The sequence below is a fragment of the Equus quagga genome, unplaced genomic scaffold (assembly GCF_021613505.1).
Source record: "Equus quagga isolate Etosha38 unplaced genomic scaffold, UCLA_HA_Equagga_1.0 251_RagTag, whole genome shotgun sequence".
Classification (NCBI taxonomy): Eukaryota; Metazoa; Chordata; class Mammalia; order Perissodactyla; family Equidae; genus Equus; species Equus quagga.
The window spans coordinates 4,263,991-4,279,197 of NW_025799859.1; the positions used below are offsets into that span (position 1 = coordinate 4,263,991).

General features: G+C 34.6%; 1 protein-coding gene across 1 annotated transcript in view; it reads right to left on the reverse strand.

Moving 5' to 3' along the window:
- The window catches only part of LOC124233810 (low-density lipoprotein receptor-related protein 1B-like), a 792,861-nt gene that overhangs the window by 322,215 nt on the left and 455,439 nt on the right, over positions 1-15,207 (reverse strand). The window contains exons 36-37 of the mRNA XM_046651030.1: positions 11,723-11,912; positions 8,222-8,426 (exon numbers count right to left, since the gene is read on the reverse strand). Of these exons, the coding sequence (XP_046506986.1) occupies positions 8,222-8,426; positions 11,723-11,912 (395 nt within the window). The remainder of the gene's footprint in view (positions 1-8,221; positions 8,427-11,722; positions 11,913-15,207) is intronic.

Consider the following 15,207-nt stretch of genomic DNA (forward strand, 5'->3'; position numbering starts at 1 on the left):
GGACATTGGCTCTAATAGAGAGTTGGGAATGATAGTTGGCGTTAGGCATAAGAACATCAGAAATTAATGTAGACTATTTGAAGCTCAGCTTCCTTCTCTGTGAGGTAACATTGGATTGTTCCAGTTAACGGTAGAAACATTTTCACTTTGCTGAAATTTTAGTGACTGCTCATGCTGAAGTTGACTTCTAAATAAAAAATTTAAATTGTTAAATTCAAATATTTTACATCTTTTAAAAATAGAAACCACAAGGCCTTTTCTTTGGTGACAGAATATGGTTTTGACCTGACTAAGCAATTCAAACTTATGTCGTCATAAAATTCACTTTTCTGAGTATTAAAACCTATTCAGTAAGTTTCAGTCCCCTGCAGGTTTCATAGCATAATTAAAACTATGTTATCAAAAAAAAGTAGGTAGCATAGACGTATACAGATTAGATAGATAGAGAGAGAGAGATAGACTTCTTGATTTATTTATGGAATTAAATAATGGATCCTATAAGCAGAAATGAAATATTTGCTGCCATAAAAAAGTAGGATATTGAATATCCTTGAGATTGATCTTATAATTAAAATTAGTTTTTTAAAAAAGACATTTTTCCTATTTGTTACTCAAAAGAGTTCATGTCATGAGAGTGTGCTTATCTAGGAGACAGTTTATTCTGCATCCTATATCCTTCTCATCCTAAAGATCAGTCTTGGGACTTAGGGAATATACTCTGAAAAAAACTTTGGACAAAGTTTCTAAGAGAATGTCAGAAATAAGAAACATCAGCAATTGCAATTTCTAGGAACATAAACAACATCTCTTTTCAAAGAGTTTGTGTCACTCAGGTAGCAGAAGCCTTCCAAGAAACGATTAACACTTACAGGGTGACTGCAGGGAGAAAGGCTATAATCACGCTGTCTTAGCCCCTGTCAACATTAGTTACTGTCTCAGCTACTGGAACAACAGAAATGACAGATACAGAACAGAAATAAAAATGAAACAGAATGAAATTATTGTCTGTTTTTTTTTTCTTTGCCCTAATAACTAGATCTCTCAAGAGTATTCAACTGTATATGGGCATGCCTTGGAGTTATTGCAGGTTCGGTTCCAGATCACCACAATAAAGCGAGCATCACAATAAAGTGAGTCACATGAAGTTTTTGGTTTCCCACTGCATACAAAAGTTATGTTTACACTATACTCAGTCTATTAAATGTGCAATATCATTATGTCTAAAAACACAATGTACATGCCTAATTAAAAAATACTTTATTGCTAAAAAATGCTGACCATCATCTGAGCCTTCAGTGAGTCGTAAGCTTTTTGCTGGTGGAGCGTCTTGCCTAGATGTTCATGGCTGCTGACTGACCAGGGTAGTGGTTGCTGAAGGTCGGGGTGACCGCGTCAATTTCTTAAAATAAGACAACAATGAAGTTTGCCGCATCGATTGACTCTTGCTTTCACAAACGATTTCTTTGTAGCATGCAGTGCTGTTTGATACCATTTTACCCAAAGTAGAACTTGTTTCAAAATTAGAGTCAATCTTCTCAAATCCTGCCTCAAATCACTGTTTTATCAACTAAGTTTATGTAATATTCCAAATCCGTTGTCATTTCAACAATCTTCACAGCATCTTCACCAGGAGTAGATTCCATGTCAAGAAACCGCTTTCTGTGGTTATCCATAAGAAGCAACTCCTTGGGGTCGGTCCCGTGACCGAGTGGTTAAGTTCACGCGCTCCGCTACTGTGGCCCAAGGTTTCCCCGGTTTGGATCCTGGGCGCCGACATGGCACCATTCATCAGGCCACGTTGAGATGGAGTCCCATGTACTACAACCAGAAGGACCCACAACTAAAACATACAACTATATACTGGGGGGATTTGGGAAGAAAAAGCAGAAGGAAAAAAAAAAAGAGTGGCAACAGTTGTTAGCTCAGGTGCCAATCTTGAGAAAGAAAAAAAAAAAAGAAGCAACTCCTCATCCGTTAAAAGTTTTATCATGAAATTGCAGCAATTCAGTCACATCTTCAGGATCCACATCATATCCTAGGTCTCTTACTGTTTCTACCACATTGGCAGTTACCTCCTCCACTGAAGTCTTGAGCTCCTCAAAGTTATTAATGAGAGTTGGAATCAGCTTCTCCCAAACTCTTGTTAATGTTTATATTTTGATCTCTTTCCATGAATCATGAATGTTCTTAATGGCATCTAGAATGGTGAATCCTTTCCAGAAGGTTTTCAATTTACTTTGCCCAGATTTATCAGAGGAATCATCATCCATGGCAGCAATAGCCTTATAAAATGTATTTCTTAAATAATAAGACTTGAAAATCAAAATTACTCCTTGATCCATGGGCTTCAGAATGGATGCTGTCTTAGCAGGCATGAAAATAGCGTTAATCTCATCAGAGCTCTTGTGTGACCAGATACATTGTCAGTGAGGTGTAATATTTTGAAAGGAATCTTTTTTCTGAGCAGTAGGTCCCAAGAGTGGACTTAAAATATTCAGTAAACCATGTTGTAAACAGATGTCCTGTCTTCTAGGCTTTGTTGTTCCATTTATAGAGCACAGGCAGAGTAGATTTAGTCTAGTTCTTAAGGGTCCTAGGATTTTCAGAATGGCAAATGAGCATTGGCTTCAACTTAGAGTCAACAGCTGCATTAGGCCCTAACAAGACAGTCAGCTTATCCTCTGAAGTTTTGAAGCCAGGCAATGACTTCTCCTCTCTAGCTATGAAAGTCCTAGATGGCATCTTCTTCCAATACAAGGCTGTTTCACCTACATTGAAAATCTGTTGTTTAGTGTAACTACGTTCATTAATGATCTTAGCCAGATCTTCTGGATAACTTGCTGCAGCTTCTACATCAGCACTTGCTGCAGCTTCTACATCAGCACTTGCTGCTTCACCTTGCACTTTCATGTCTTGGAGACGGCTTCTTTCCTTAAACCTCATGAACAAAACTCTGCTAGCTTCCACCTTCTTCTGCAGCTTCCTCACCCAACTCAGCCTCCATAGAACTGAAGAGAGTTAGGGCCTTGCTCTGGATTAGGCTTTGGCTTCAGGAAATTTTGTGGCTAGTCTGATCTTCTATCCAGGCCGCTAAACTTTCTCCATATCAGCAATAAGTCTGTTTAACTTCCTTAGCATTCATATGTTCACTGGAGTAGCACTTTTAATTTCCTTCAAGAACTTTTCTTTTGCATTCACAACTTGGCTAATTGTTTGGCACAAGAGGTCTAGCTTTTGGCTTATCTTGGCATCTGACAGTTCTTCCCCACCTGGCTTAATCATTTCTAGCTTTTAATTTAAAGTGAGAAACATGCCACTCTTCCTTTCACTTGAACACTTAGGGGCCATTGTAGGATTGTTAACTGACCTAATTTCAGTATTGTCATGTCTCAGGGAATAGAGGCCCAAGGAAAGGGAGAGAGACAGGGGAACAGCCAGTTGGTGGAACTGTCAGAACACATAAAATATTTATGGATTGTTTGCTGTCTTATATGGATGTGGTTCTTGGCACCCCAAAACAATTACAATATTAACATCAAACATCACTGATCACAGATCACAATAATAAATATAATAATCATGAAGAAGTTTGAAACATTGTAAGAACTACCAAAATGTGACAGAGAGACTTGAAGTGAGCAAATACTGTTGGAAAAATGGCACAAATAGACCTGCTTGATACAGGCTTGCCACAAACTTTCACTTTGTAAAAAGCGCAGTACATGTGAAGTGCGATAAAACAAAGCACAATAAAATGAGGTATGCCTGCTTTGCTACACAGAGAATGCTTTCTTCAGTAAATTTATAGGTAGGACCACCACACCAGTTAATGCGGTATTTAAAATTAGAAAAACCCAGACAATTATTATATTTTTATCAATACAAGTCAGGTTTAAAATGTATGTACTTGTATTTTATTGTGACCTCACTCTAAGATAAAATAGAAAAATTGAACCTAACTCTAAGTTTGATAGAATAAGTTAAACCTATGAATGGATTTGTTAAGCTAAATATTAGAAGATTACTAAAACAGAAAAGTGAAATGTATTTTCAAAAACACTAGTTTTTTCTATCTTTTTTGATGTTTGAAAAGATCTCTTTTCTTGATCTATTGATAGTAATGGGTTCTATAATATTCCTACAGAAAGTGACTTGTAAATAGTATATACTAGTATTTTTCAAACTTCTACAAACACTTAAGCCCATAGCATACCATGTTTAAAAACATGGTTTTCTGATAAGAATAAAACCACATACTGTGGTCCATTCTGAAGATTTGTAAGGTACATGAGTAGTTAAAGGCTTTAAGATGTAATACAGTAATTAAGCCTATCAGACTTCGCTTAAACCATAGTTTCAAAAAGGTGCTTGACCACAGCTTAATTCCTCTGGTTATTCAAGAGAAGACACACTCTTCAAACACACTTTGTGAAAGCAATGGCGTTGTACTAAGTTGTAGGCTCACAATACCTAGATTTACAAGAATCTCTCTAAACTTTATCAATTAACTTAAGGATAGGTTGTTTCTTTTTCATTAAAGAAGACATACTCTCAAATATTTCAGATTGTAATTTCTAGCCTCTTTCCAATCTATCAACTTTCCTGGTTATATCTGATCTCTCTATTTTTGCAATTGCTCTCTACTATCATTTGCTTCATCCAAAGTCAGAAAAAACACAACTATGTCAAGGAAATGTTCCTTTGTGAAATTATTACTTCTATGGCCATTCCTTTATATTGCACTATCTCAGTGCTTTTTGACTTTATATGTTGAACAATGTTTTACATCTCTTCTTATATTTCATGGTATTTTAAGTCTTTCACAGAATCTTTAAACCTTCATAAATAAACTTTCTACTTCCTAAATAGCATTCTTTTGAACTCCATGGTTTTACCCTGTTACATATTTCTGCAGTGCCTTGTACAGTGCATTGCAAAATGTAAAAGTGAAATTCGTTATGTTGGTTTGCTGACCTATTTGAAAAACATACATACATATCAAATGCATTTATATCAATTCCATCACTATGACTGCCCAAGGGGAACAAAATAGGAGTGAGGAATGGATATAATAGGAAGCACACACACAGACACCAACACAAGAAAGGGTCTGGCACAAAGAGTACAACTGAAGATTAGAATGAACTCAATTGGCTACACGTGAATGTTTCAGATAAGGAGCCCTTAGCTTCTGCGAGGATTTAAGAAGAAATCTGCTCCAAAAGGCATCCTTTGATTTCCAGGACTCCAGCTTAACTGGACAGGTTCAAATCAAATTGAGAATTAATATTGGTCACACATTTGTACATGTAAGTTAATTAAAAAGATAAAACTGGGGGTGCAAAAGTCCCAAATGGATAGGCTATTAGAAAAATTGGTTCACTTTCTCAACACTGATCAGACAACAGAAGAGTTTTTAGAATTTCTGAGACTTCTATAACATTATGCCATATCCACAGAATATTTTTTCAGAATAAATAGTATTTCCTTTTTCCAAGAAAAATATCTTCCTTTTAAATCTTTAAAGATAAGCCAGATTGCATCTGTAAACTTTCCTAAAGATAATAGGAGACAACATAGCTCCTCAATTACACTTTCAGTTTCAAAGTTCTATAGTTATCTTAGTGATAGATTATATAAACAACTGATTGATCGCTAAAATAGGCAACTGAAAGTATAAGCATTCAGAAATTCAGGTCAATAAAAAATGGAATTCAGAAACAACTTAATGTTCTAGTAAAATCATGACTAAAACATAGGAAACAGTGGATAATGCAAAGAGTATATGTTAGTGGTAAATTCATGATACTGACCGTGGACACTATGACATAGCAAACACAGAATCCTGACAACTAGCAACATAGTGAGAAAGCTTTGGGCCCATAGACGTACTTTTATGTAACGAACATAACAGAGTCATGAAACACAAGATTGACGGGAATGGAAAATGAGTATTATGTACTACTGAGGGATGGGTTATATCATCACCCATGAAAGAAATATTTCAGTGTTTGAGACAAAGTCGGCAAATGTCTTAAGGGAGAATAAAACCATAACCTTTAAAATAATGTTCTCTTCATTTGCATTTCTACAGGAGAGAAACCTTTTTTCCAAGCTTTACTGAAATATAATTGACATAACATTTGTTATAGTGTAAGTTTAAAGTGTACAATGTAATGTTTTGATACATGCAAATATTGCAAAATGATTACCACAATAAAGTTAGTTAAGACATCCATCACCTCACATAGTTACAATCTTTTATATTAGTGATGAGAATTTTAAAAATAGACCCTCTTTACAACTTCAAATATACAATACAGCATTGTTAACTATAGCCAGGCAGAAATTATCCACGTTTGGACAGGGATGGGAAATGGAGAGTTGGAATCATAACTGGGCATATTTTTTCAAATGTCAAAACAAATCCTTTAAATTGTATTAGAGATATCTAATTACTGGACCAGCTATAGTAGCTATAGTTGCCATACATAAGAATAGATTGAGTGGGGAAGAGAAAAGCAGGTATATAAAAAATAAGCTGAAGTGGATAAAGGGTTGTTACAAGGAGTTATAGGATCATTTTCCACATCAGGACGCAATAGAAAATACTACCACATCCAGGATAATGATTTACCTGACTAACTTTTCAAAAGCATTATCCACTAGGCTCATTGAGAACTTCTTTGCTGTATTCTGAGGCACATACTTTTGTACCATATCCTCATAATAACCCTAAATGTTAGGTAGAGAATTTGCATATCAGAAAACTAAAATTTATAAAAATTAAATAATTTGCCTAAGGTCACAAGGTCTTAATTAGAAAAAATAGATCAAGAATTTCGACATAGGACTCTCTGATCAGAGTTATGGCCTTCAGCACAAACTGAACTCATCAAGGCTTAGCCCATTTTTTCAACGTTCCATAAGCACTCAACTGTCCTACGTCACTGCTACTCAAAGTAGCCACTCCACAGTGAGAGGAAGTGCTTGTAGTGGAATATAAATCAATGCACTTCTTCCTTCTTCAGGAAACTCTCACACACACACACACACCCCTCTACCTACATATCCATAATATGTTTATGTAAGTATATACATATATGCAGATATATATACATTTAGTTAATTGCCCTAGGATAAATATCTATATATATAATAAATATGTGTATATAATAAAATATCTATATCTATGTATATTATAATATATATAATATATATAACATATAGATATATATGTAGATATATGTATAAGTATATATTCAATTGAATTTAAACAGTGTACTTAACAGTATAGATTAGGTGTTAGCAAACTATGGCCTGCTGGTTGGTTGCCTGTTTCTGTAAATAAATTTTTATTGAAATATTGCCACACCTACTCATTTACATAATCTTTATGTCTACTTTAGCACTATAAGGCACTGTAGCTGTGAGAGAGACAATATGGCCCAAGAAGCTTCAAATATTTACTATCTGGCCCTTCAAGAAATGCACTGGAGGAGCAAAGAGCCTCAGCATCATTTTGTTCTTCAGGCATACACTGGGGTGGGGGTGGGGGGTGAAGATTTCTCCAGTGGTGTAAGCACCCAGATCTTACCCTCTGAACCCCGAGTTCTCCTAGTTGCCCAGGAGGGAACTGGACTATTACCATTTTATAGGCCCTAAATCCCTGCTGTATGCATTCTCTCGGGGCAGCATAAAGACTCTCCTACTAACATTTTATTTGGAACCCAGAAAAAAGAGACTGAGAAGGGGCCTGACTGAAAGGAATCCCATTCTTCCTTCTTCAAAACTTCTGAGGTTGCTTTGAGGACACAAACACAGGCAGAGGATCATTTCATTCTTTTCTAATGTTTTTTTATCCTAGGGGAACTAACCAATTTCATTTCACATTTTAAAAAACTATAAATAAGAATGAAGCTTGTGCAAATAACTCTGACAATTCCAGTTCAATTAATAACTAGAAAAAAAACAGTTAACTGTTTCTCCAGAATAAACTTTACGAGTTGCGTTGTCTCTACTGTAGCAAAAGCACTTGAAGAAAGTTTTCAAAATATTATCCACAGTTTTCTTTTTCACTGAATAGATTACTCATTGGACTAGTTCAAACAATTAGCTATTTTGAAATCCCTTGATATGCATATTTTAGGCAAGTATAAAGCACAGATTTTTCAAATGTATCAATGTTTAGATCTACAATCAAGAAATTTTGTTAACTTACATGTCTCTGGGATCCATCATATTCACACCTCTCAATTTTTCCTAGGCTGCCGTCTGAGAAATATAACTTCTCTGCACGATGGTCAATGGTGAGTCCATTTGGAGTGAGTATGTCTGTACTGACCACCATTTGAGCATTTTTTCCAGTCAGAGTAGCTCTCATGATACTTGGATGCTGTTCATTCCAGTTGGTCCAAAACATTAAACTAATTGAAGTGAAAATTGCGATAATAAATTAAAATTTCCATTAACAGTAAAAACATTAGTAAAAATAGGACAATGTCAACCTATTTAAAAAGAAGCAAAATTGTTTATCTAGTAGTCTATGACCCTTAAGAAAGTCCAGGAAATAAGAGGAGACATGCATATTGTATTTGCACGTATATTTTTCCCAGTTTCGTAAATGAAACCTGGAAACTATTTCTGAAAAACAATTATCCTTTGCATTTTCTCACATAATTTAACTAAATTGAGTCAGTTTGATGCAAAATGAGGATTTATTTTAATCAGAGACAAAATAGTTATCTTAAATTTTCTATGAACTACAAATATACATTAACTTATTAATATCACGTGTGAGCAGATCGAATATGACCATTTTGGACATCATTCCTAACCTAACTATATTTCTCTTCTTCGGTTGGTGAAAATCAAAAGCTCCCTCTCTTTCTAGGTTTGCTTTTTAAATTCTACATGTCTGCTTTGTATATATTTTAGAGAAATGCAATTACCAAACTTCTATAGTTCTTTAATGTCTTTTTTTCTCTCCTCTCTTTGTCAGTGTGATTTTTCTGTAAATTACAACGTTGTTTCTGGAATTTCAGGGGTTGCTCTCAATTCCTTGAACATAATATCTGTTACTTAAAGATTTTATAGAATGCTTTAAATCAGCATTTGTGAAACTATTCTTTAAGGAAGCCCTAGGATTGTACAGAAGCCCTTACAGGTCGCTGGAGGAGTGGAGAGGCTGTAGGATTTCAGTCTCCAAGCTCTACTTTTACTGAAACAGCTCTTCTTTCTCTTCTGTTGTCTATAGGACTGTCCCTAAGAGTTTATTTGAAGATGGCTTGTTCCTGCTTAGGATGAAAGGGAGGGAGGGAGAAAGGGAGGAAGAAAGGAAGGGAGGAAGAAAGGAAGGAAGGAAGGAGGGAAGGAAAGGAGGAAGGAAGAAAGGAAGGAACAAAGAAGGGAAGAAAGGAAAAATGAAGGGAGCAAAAAAGGGAGTGAGGGAAAAGGAAGGAGGAAAAGAAGGGAAGGAGGGGGACAGAGCAGGAGGCTGAGAAGGAGACTGTTTTAAATATTGGAAAAAATATGCTTAAGAAATACTGACAATGAAACACTATTGGAAATAATATTTCACCTTTACAGTAAGATTGCATATATCATTCCTATGTATAATCATTTAAAGGCAATGTAGGATTATAACCAACAAAATTATTCAATACGTGTTTTTTGAGTATTATGCAAAAACTTATTACGAGAAATATTCAAGCTCACAAAAAAAATCTTTCTATTTGCTAATTTAAAAAATAACCCCCACCAACTGAGGCAAACTGGGCCATCTATGCTCTTTGTTAAAACATTTCACAGCAATTTTACCTATTCTATGGAACAAGTGTCAAAGTGAACAAGTGTCAAAAATATGTTGCCCTATGAATGAGTAAATTTGCAAAAAAAAAAAAATGGCATACTTAAATTATGCAATAGTTTTAGCCACACACTGTGACTTAATTTAGTTAAAACATTTAAAAGTTATGCATATAGTATAATGTACACAATACACAAACTATTTATCTGCAATATTTTCCTAGATTGCTGGCTTTAGAATTATAGAATTTCTGAGGTATTAGTGTTCTTTTAATTTCACCTTTCATTTCACAGATGGGAAAACAGAGGCCAGAGAGCTCGAGCAATTAAAGTTATGGTAACCAAGCTGTGTTTTGAATTCAAGTAGTCTAATTTTCATCTAGAGTTAAAGATTTTATTTTAAAATTTCTGTTAATCAACTAATATACTAAAGTGATTTGAAGATGTCATTGATATGTATAATGATAAAAATATTTTTTATACTTTAAACTTTACATATAATTTTCAATTAAAACATTTTGGTGTGTAATTCTAATTTACAGTTCACCATATGCAGCATGAAAGTATACTTTTGGCTTATGGAATAAATAATTATAGGATAAAGCACTTATCAATTAAAATGAATTAGATATAATATCATCAGTTATCTCCCTGATGTTTATTTGAAAATTGACATATAAATTTCTTTGATCAACTATAGGACATTTATTATTATCCTAAGATTCTTCTGGTGAACGGTCAAGATCAGTATAGCTGATTCAACAACAAACTAAATAGTGAGGAGCAGTGGTGTGAGGAAAACTAACTCTGCTCAGGCATCCAAAGGCCTGTGTCCATCTGAGCTGTCATCAGAGCTGTGTGAGGAGTCAACCTGCTCTCATCCTGCATCTCTCAACCTTCACAGTCTTCAGGAAAATGTTCAGTTAAGTGAATTAAGTCTAATCTTATTCCTAGCTCTATAAAAGTGTCCAGATTTAGTTATTCTCACACTAAGTAATTTATGCACTCCCTTCTCTCAAGTGGTCAGAATCAGTGTTTATCAATAATTGTTTTTCATTCTTTAATTTTTCTTCATCACACCTAAAAAGAGCTCTTCTATTTCTGCTCAGTGAAAGCCACATTGGTCTCGCTTTTGTTTACTTGTTTTATTTAAGAATAAAAGGACTTTCTAGTAGTTAAAAAATATTCTTACCATATTGTTTGAGAGTGGAACTCCAAAGACATATTTTTTCTACTTAACTTGAACTTTGTTCTTTAGTTTTCATATAATTGCCTTCTTTATGGCATCCCCGAGACATGACTTTTTTCTAATTTGTTTTGTTTCTTTCCCTCTATAGCCTGAGCATTTCCTCTTGTCATGAGCTCTTCATAAATATTATTATGAATGCCTGCACAATATATTATCCAACAGATTCAGGCTACTTAGATTGTTGTCAAGTATCTAATGTCGAAAATATAGCTTCACATATAGATTTGTTGTTGCTTGTTTTCTGTGTATTTCAATTGGAGAGACCCTTGGTTGTAAAATTACTTAAATTACAGAAGCACCTTTTAGGTTTCAATACATGCAAATAGTTTTTTTTTTTTTTTGAATGTATTATTTCACTCAGCTATGCATTAGGGTCTTCTTCCTGTACCTTTTACAGCACAGTGTTGTCTCTATTTTCTCTTTCATTATTTAAATTTGCTTTTACTCTCGTGGAACTCTCGTGGAGGTGATACCTGGCATTTAAAGAGTCCAGATTTTAATTATTCATGTTTACAATGCTCTTATAAAAAATAGCTTTATGAATTGTGAACAGAGAACTTCAAAGGAAATCTTTTTTTAAAAGTTAATTCTTTTTAAAATTAGCATAACTTTGACAGTGTTTGACTTATAATTATAATGAAGAAATAAAGATGCAATGTTTCTTACTTTTGGCATTCATCCAGGGCTAGCACATGTGGATGGTCATCCTCTGACATGGCAATGACTGCTTCCCTGTCAAACGCTCCAGGCCGAGTCTGGTCCACTGTGTGTCTGGTGATGGATGAGGTAGTGGAGCTGGTCCAGTACAGTGTATCCCAGGCTCTGTGATAGGCAAGACCTTCAACAGAACCCACATCTGATGGGGGAAAGAAAAGAATAAATTTACACTTTCTTCTACAACAGATTTGGCTTCTGGACACAAAAAGCATTTAACATATATACATATATCTAAATTTTATTTTATCAATCATTTCTTAACAAACTCTCTAAAATAAAAATATAATAATTGTGATGCCTACAATTGATAGCTGATTACACTCAGCAAAACTGACCTGTGAACTGCTCACGGGAATATTTTTTACAAAAACACGTCATTAAAGACTGAATCTTCTCATCCAAAAAAAAAACCTCAATTAAGTAATTGCCTTTTATTTAGGAAAATGGTGGCTCTCTTTTACTTTCATATCTTAATAAGTAATTTTCAAAAAGTATCCAGTGTGCAACAATTTAAAGATGTCAGAGATACAATTTAGGTACAATCATAATGACTTCTCTTGATACTATATTTGGAAACTTCAAGAAAAAGCAAACACATCAAAAACTACAACAAGAATATCAAAAAGCCAAAATCCAACTCCACAATTGCAACTATCAAACAATGGAAGAGAATGTTTTAATAAGTTAATGCAGTGAGTTCTTTGATTCTATTCAACTAATGTGATATAAAAACAAAAGAAAATACAATTAATTACCAGTTAAGTCATGCTTTAAATATTGTCAGAAAAAGATAAATGGCAGTACATAGATTCTAATACATAAAAGTGACAATGTGAAAAACAAGAGTAATTATTTCTTAAAATTGTGTTCCCAATCAGTAGGATAACATAGAGTAGCTGTTTTATTTTTCACAGAGCTGCTTTGAGTAAATCTTTAAACATAACCAAATTATATCATTTTTCCTTCATGTTATCTGTTTTCCTCAGAGTTACTCTTAGCGTGTTTAATTTAAGAAAGAATATATATAGCTTTGGCAGTCATAGTAAGAAATTAACATTATAACAGGCAGAGTCTTTTCTACTGTTTTTCTCTCAGGGAAACTCTGAAAGGAAATCTTCAGCTCTTCAGAAAATAGGTAAATGGAAAGGATTATTTTCATGTTTAAGATGGGTACATATTTAGTTTGGTGGTCACCTGGTTTAGTGAGAATGCAAAACAATATTAACACATTTTGAACTAGATTTCTTTAAAGTGATTAAATTTCTGTCATTTGTTTCTTTTTCTACACGCAACAGAGAAAAATCCACTAGTAACAGAATTAATAGCTACCATTTATGGGGCGCTGTCTTTCGGCTAGGAATCATGCTAATTGCTTTGCATACAGCACTTTATTTTATGTGTAAATCTACTCTGGGAAGTTTGCTTTACTGTTCTTTTCCTAAGAAGGAAACTGAAACCCATGGTCACAGAACCAACAGTGTTAAAGCAAGATTTTGAACACAGGTTCACCTGCTTCCAAGAGTCTGTAATCCTTAGCACCACTAGTTATAGATGGGTTTATAGCCTCTATCACTTATTCTCAATCCACACCAAGCTGGGACCAAACAAATGATTCATTAGTTTCAACTTGTCTGACTCTGGGTGAATTGTATAACTAGTAATTTACCATGAGTAGCCTCCTCTCACACAATCAACAAAACAATTTACGAGAAATTAATCTGGGTGATTAGTATGGAAACCCCAGCTAGAGTTTATGGAAGAAAAATTGTAAAACATAATCATAATAAAATCTATTAAACTCTTTTTATATGAATCACAAGGTGTTTTCTATTTGAGGTAAGTAGGTGGAAAGTTGATTAAGGTGTTTCAGTTATTAATAAATCATCCATTCCACTTTTACACTTTGAAATCATTTTAGAAATGAAGTTAACTCTATTAGTAGTATAAGCAACATTACACTCCTTCATCATTCACAAATAGAATGAGAAATGGCATAGCTCTGAAAAGCTCCAAGCAAGTCAGAATCATTAATCCATCCTCATTCTGCACCTTCCCTTTCTACTGACATTGACAGATCTTCCTCATGGCCACCTTTTCCTGCCAAATAAAGAAGAAACCACTTGGTAACACCATCGAGATGAAACAGGTTCTTCTTTTCTATGTTGACACAGTTCCCTGGTTACTAGAGTACATAATATATCTCACTGTCCAGGTACAATCTCTTTTATTTTATTTTTGCAATAGATGATAACCTGACAGTACACTTAATCATAATCTGGTGCTACTTTTTAAAATACTTCAGTAACATTTCTTTCTCAAAAAAAGATATTCAATTCCCTATAAAAATTGTATTTGTCATTAACAAATAGCCAATTAAAGACATATATCAAATTTTAAGATCATGAAAAATATTTCAATTGAGATTCATGTCTATTCTATGATGACTTAATAGAATGTGGGATCATGTGGCATGTGTGTATGTCTGTGAACACTGAGGCTCCTAAACCAGTTGAACAGGTAGAATAAGAACTTGGAGTTCCTGGCCCTGGCAGATAATTATATAGTTTGAAAATCAAAGTAAAATGCCTATCTATCCAGTCAACCAGTTCTGAAATATTGAACAGAGTAAATCAACACAGAGTTAAACACCTTTGAAATTCAAGGGTGATAGAATAGGCATAATTAAGAAAATAACTCTAACAGTTCTATTTCAGCAGCCCCATTCCTTCAGCTCCAGCAAAAGAATTATACTGAAAGTTTGATGCATAGCCAATAAAAATACCATTTCCTCACCCTATGCACTTGGGAAAAAAAAAAGAGAGAGAGCGTCACCTTTACTCTCACTTCCCTTTGAGCAGGGAATTGGGTTTGGCTAAGCATGGATGAGATACAGATGTGTTTCTGTAGAAGTGAGGAGAGGAAATTGACTCATCAAAAAATAGAAGGCAGGCAAATAACTCAGAATCATGGCTATATCTAATTTCCTGAATTCTAGTTTCCACATCAATGAGTGGGGAAACTGATCCTACCAGCCTGGCACAGTGACACTGACCACTACTCTGACAGCTACCCAAAGAACTTCATAGACAACACACTTCATCTCACCGGTTGTCTTACTGAAGAAGGGACAACAGCTCAATCCTGTCTGCACAGTTTTCTAAAGGCAGGATAAGAGCTTACAAAATGGGAAAAACAGTGAAGGATGTTCTTGGAAGGGAGCCACATGTACAAAACATTGCCATTCATCTGGGTGGAATAATAGTCACAGATAAATCCTTTTTCAAAGTTAACAGGAAATAATATTTATCTCAAGGACACACTATAACTGTAAAGTGTCATAATGGCCTCCCTTGTTGAAAGTGTATTATTCTCTTACTGGCTTGTTTCTAAAGGCACAGAGTATCAGAAACTTTGCCATTTGAAACTATGTCAGT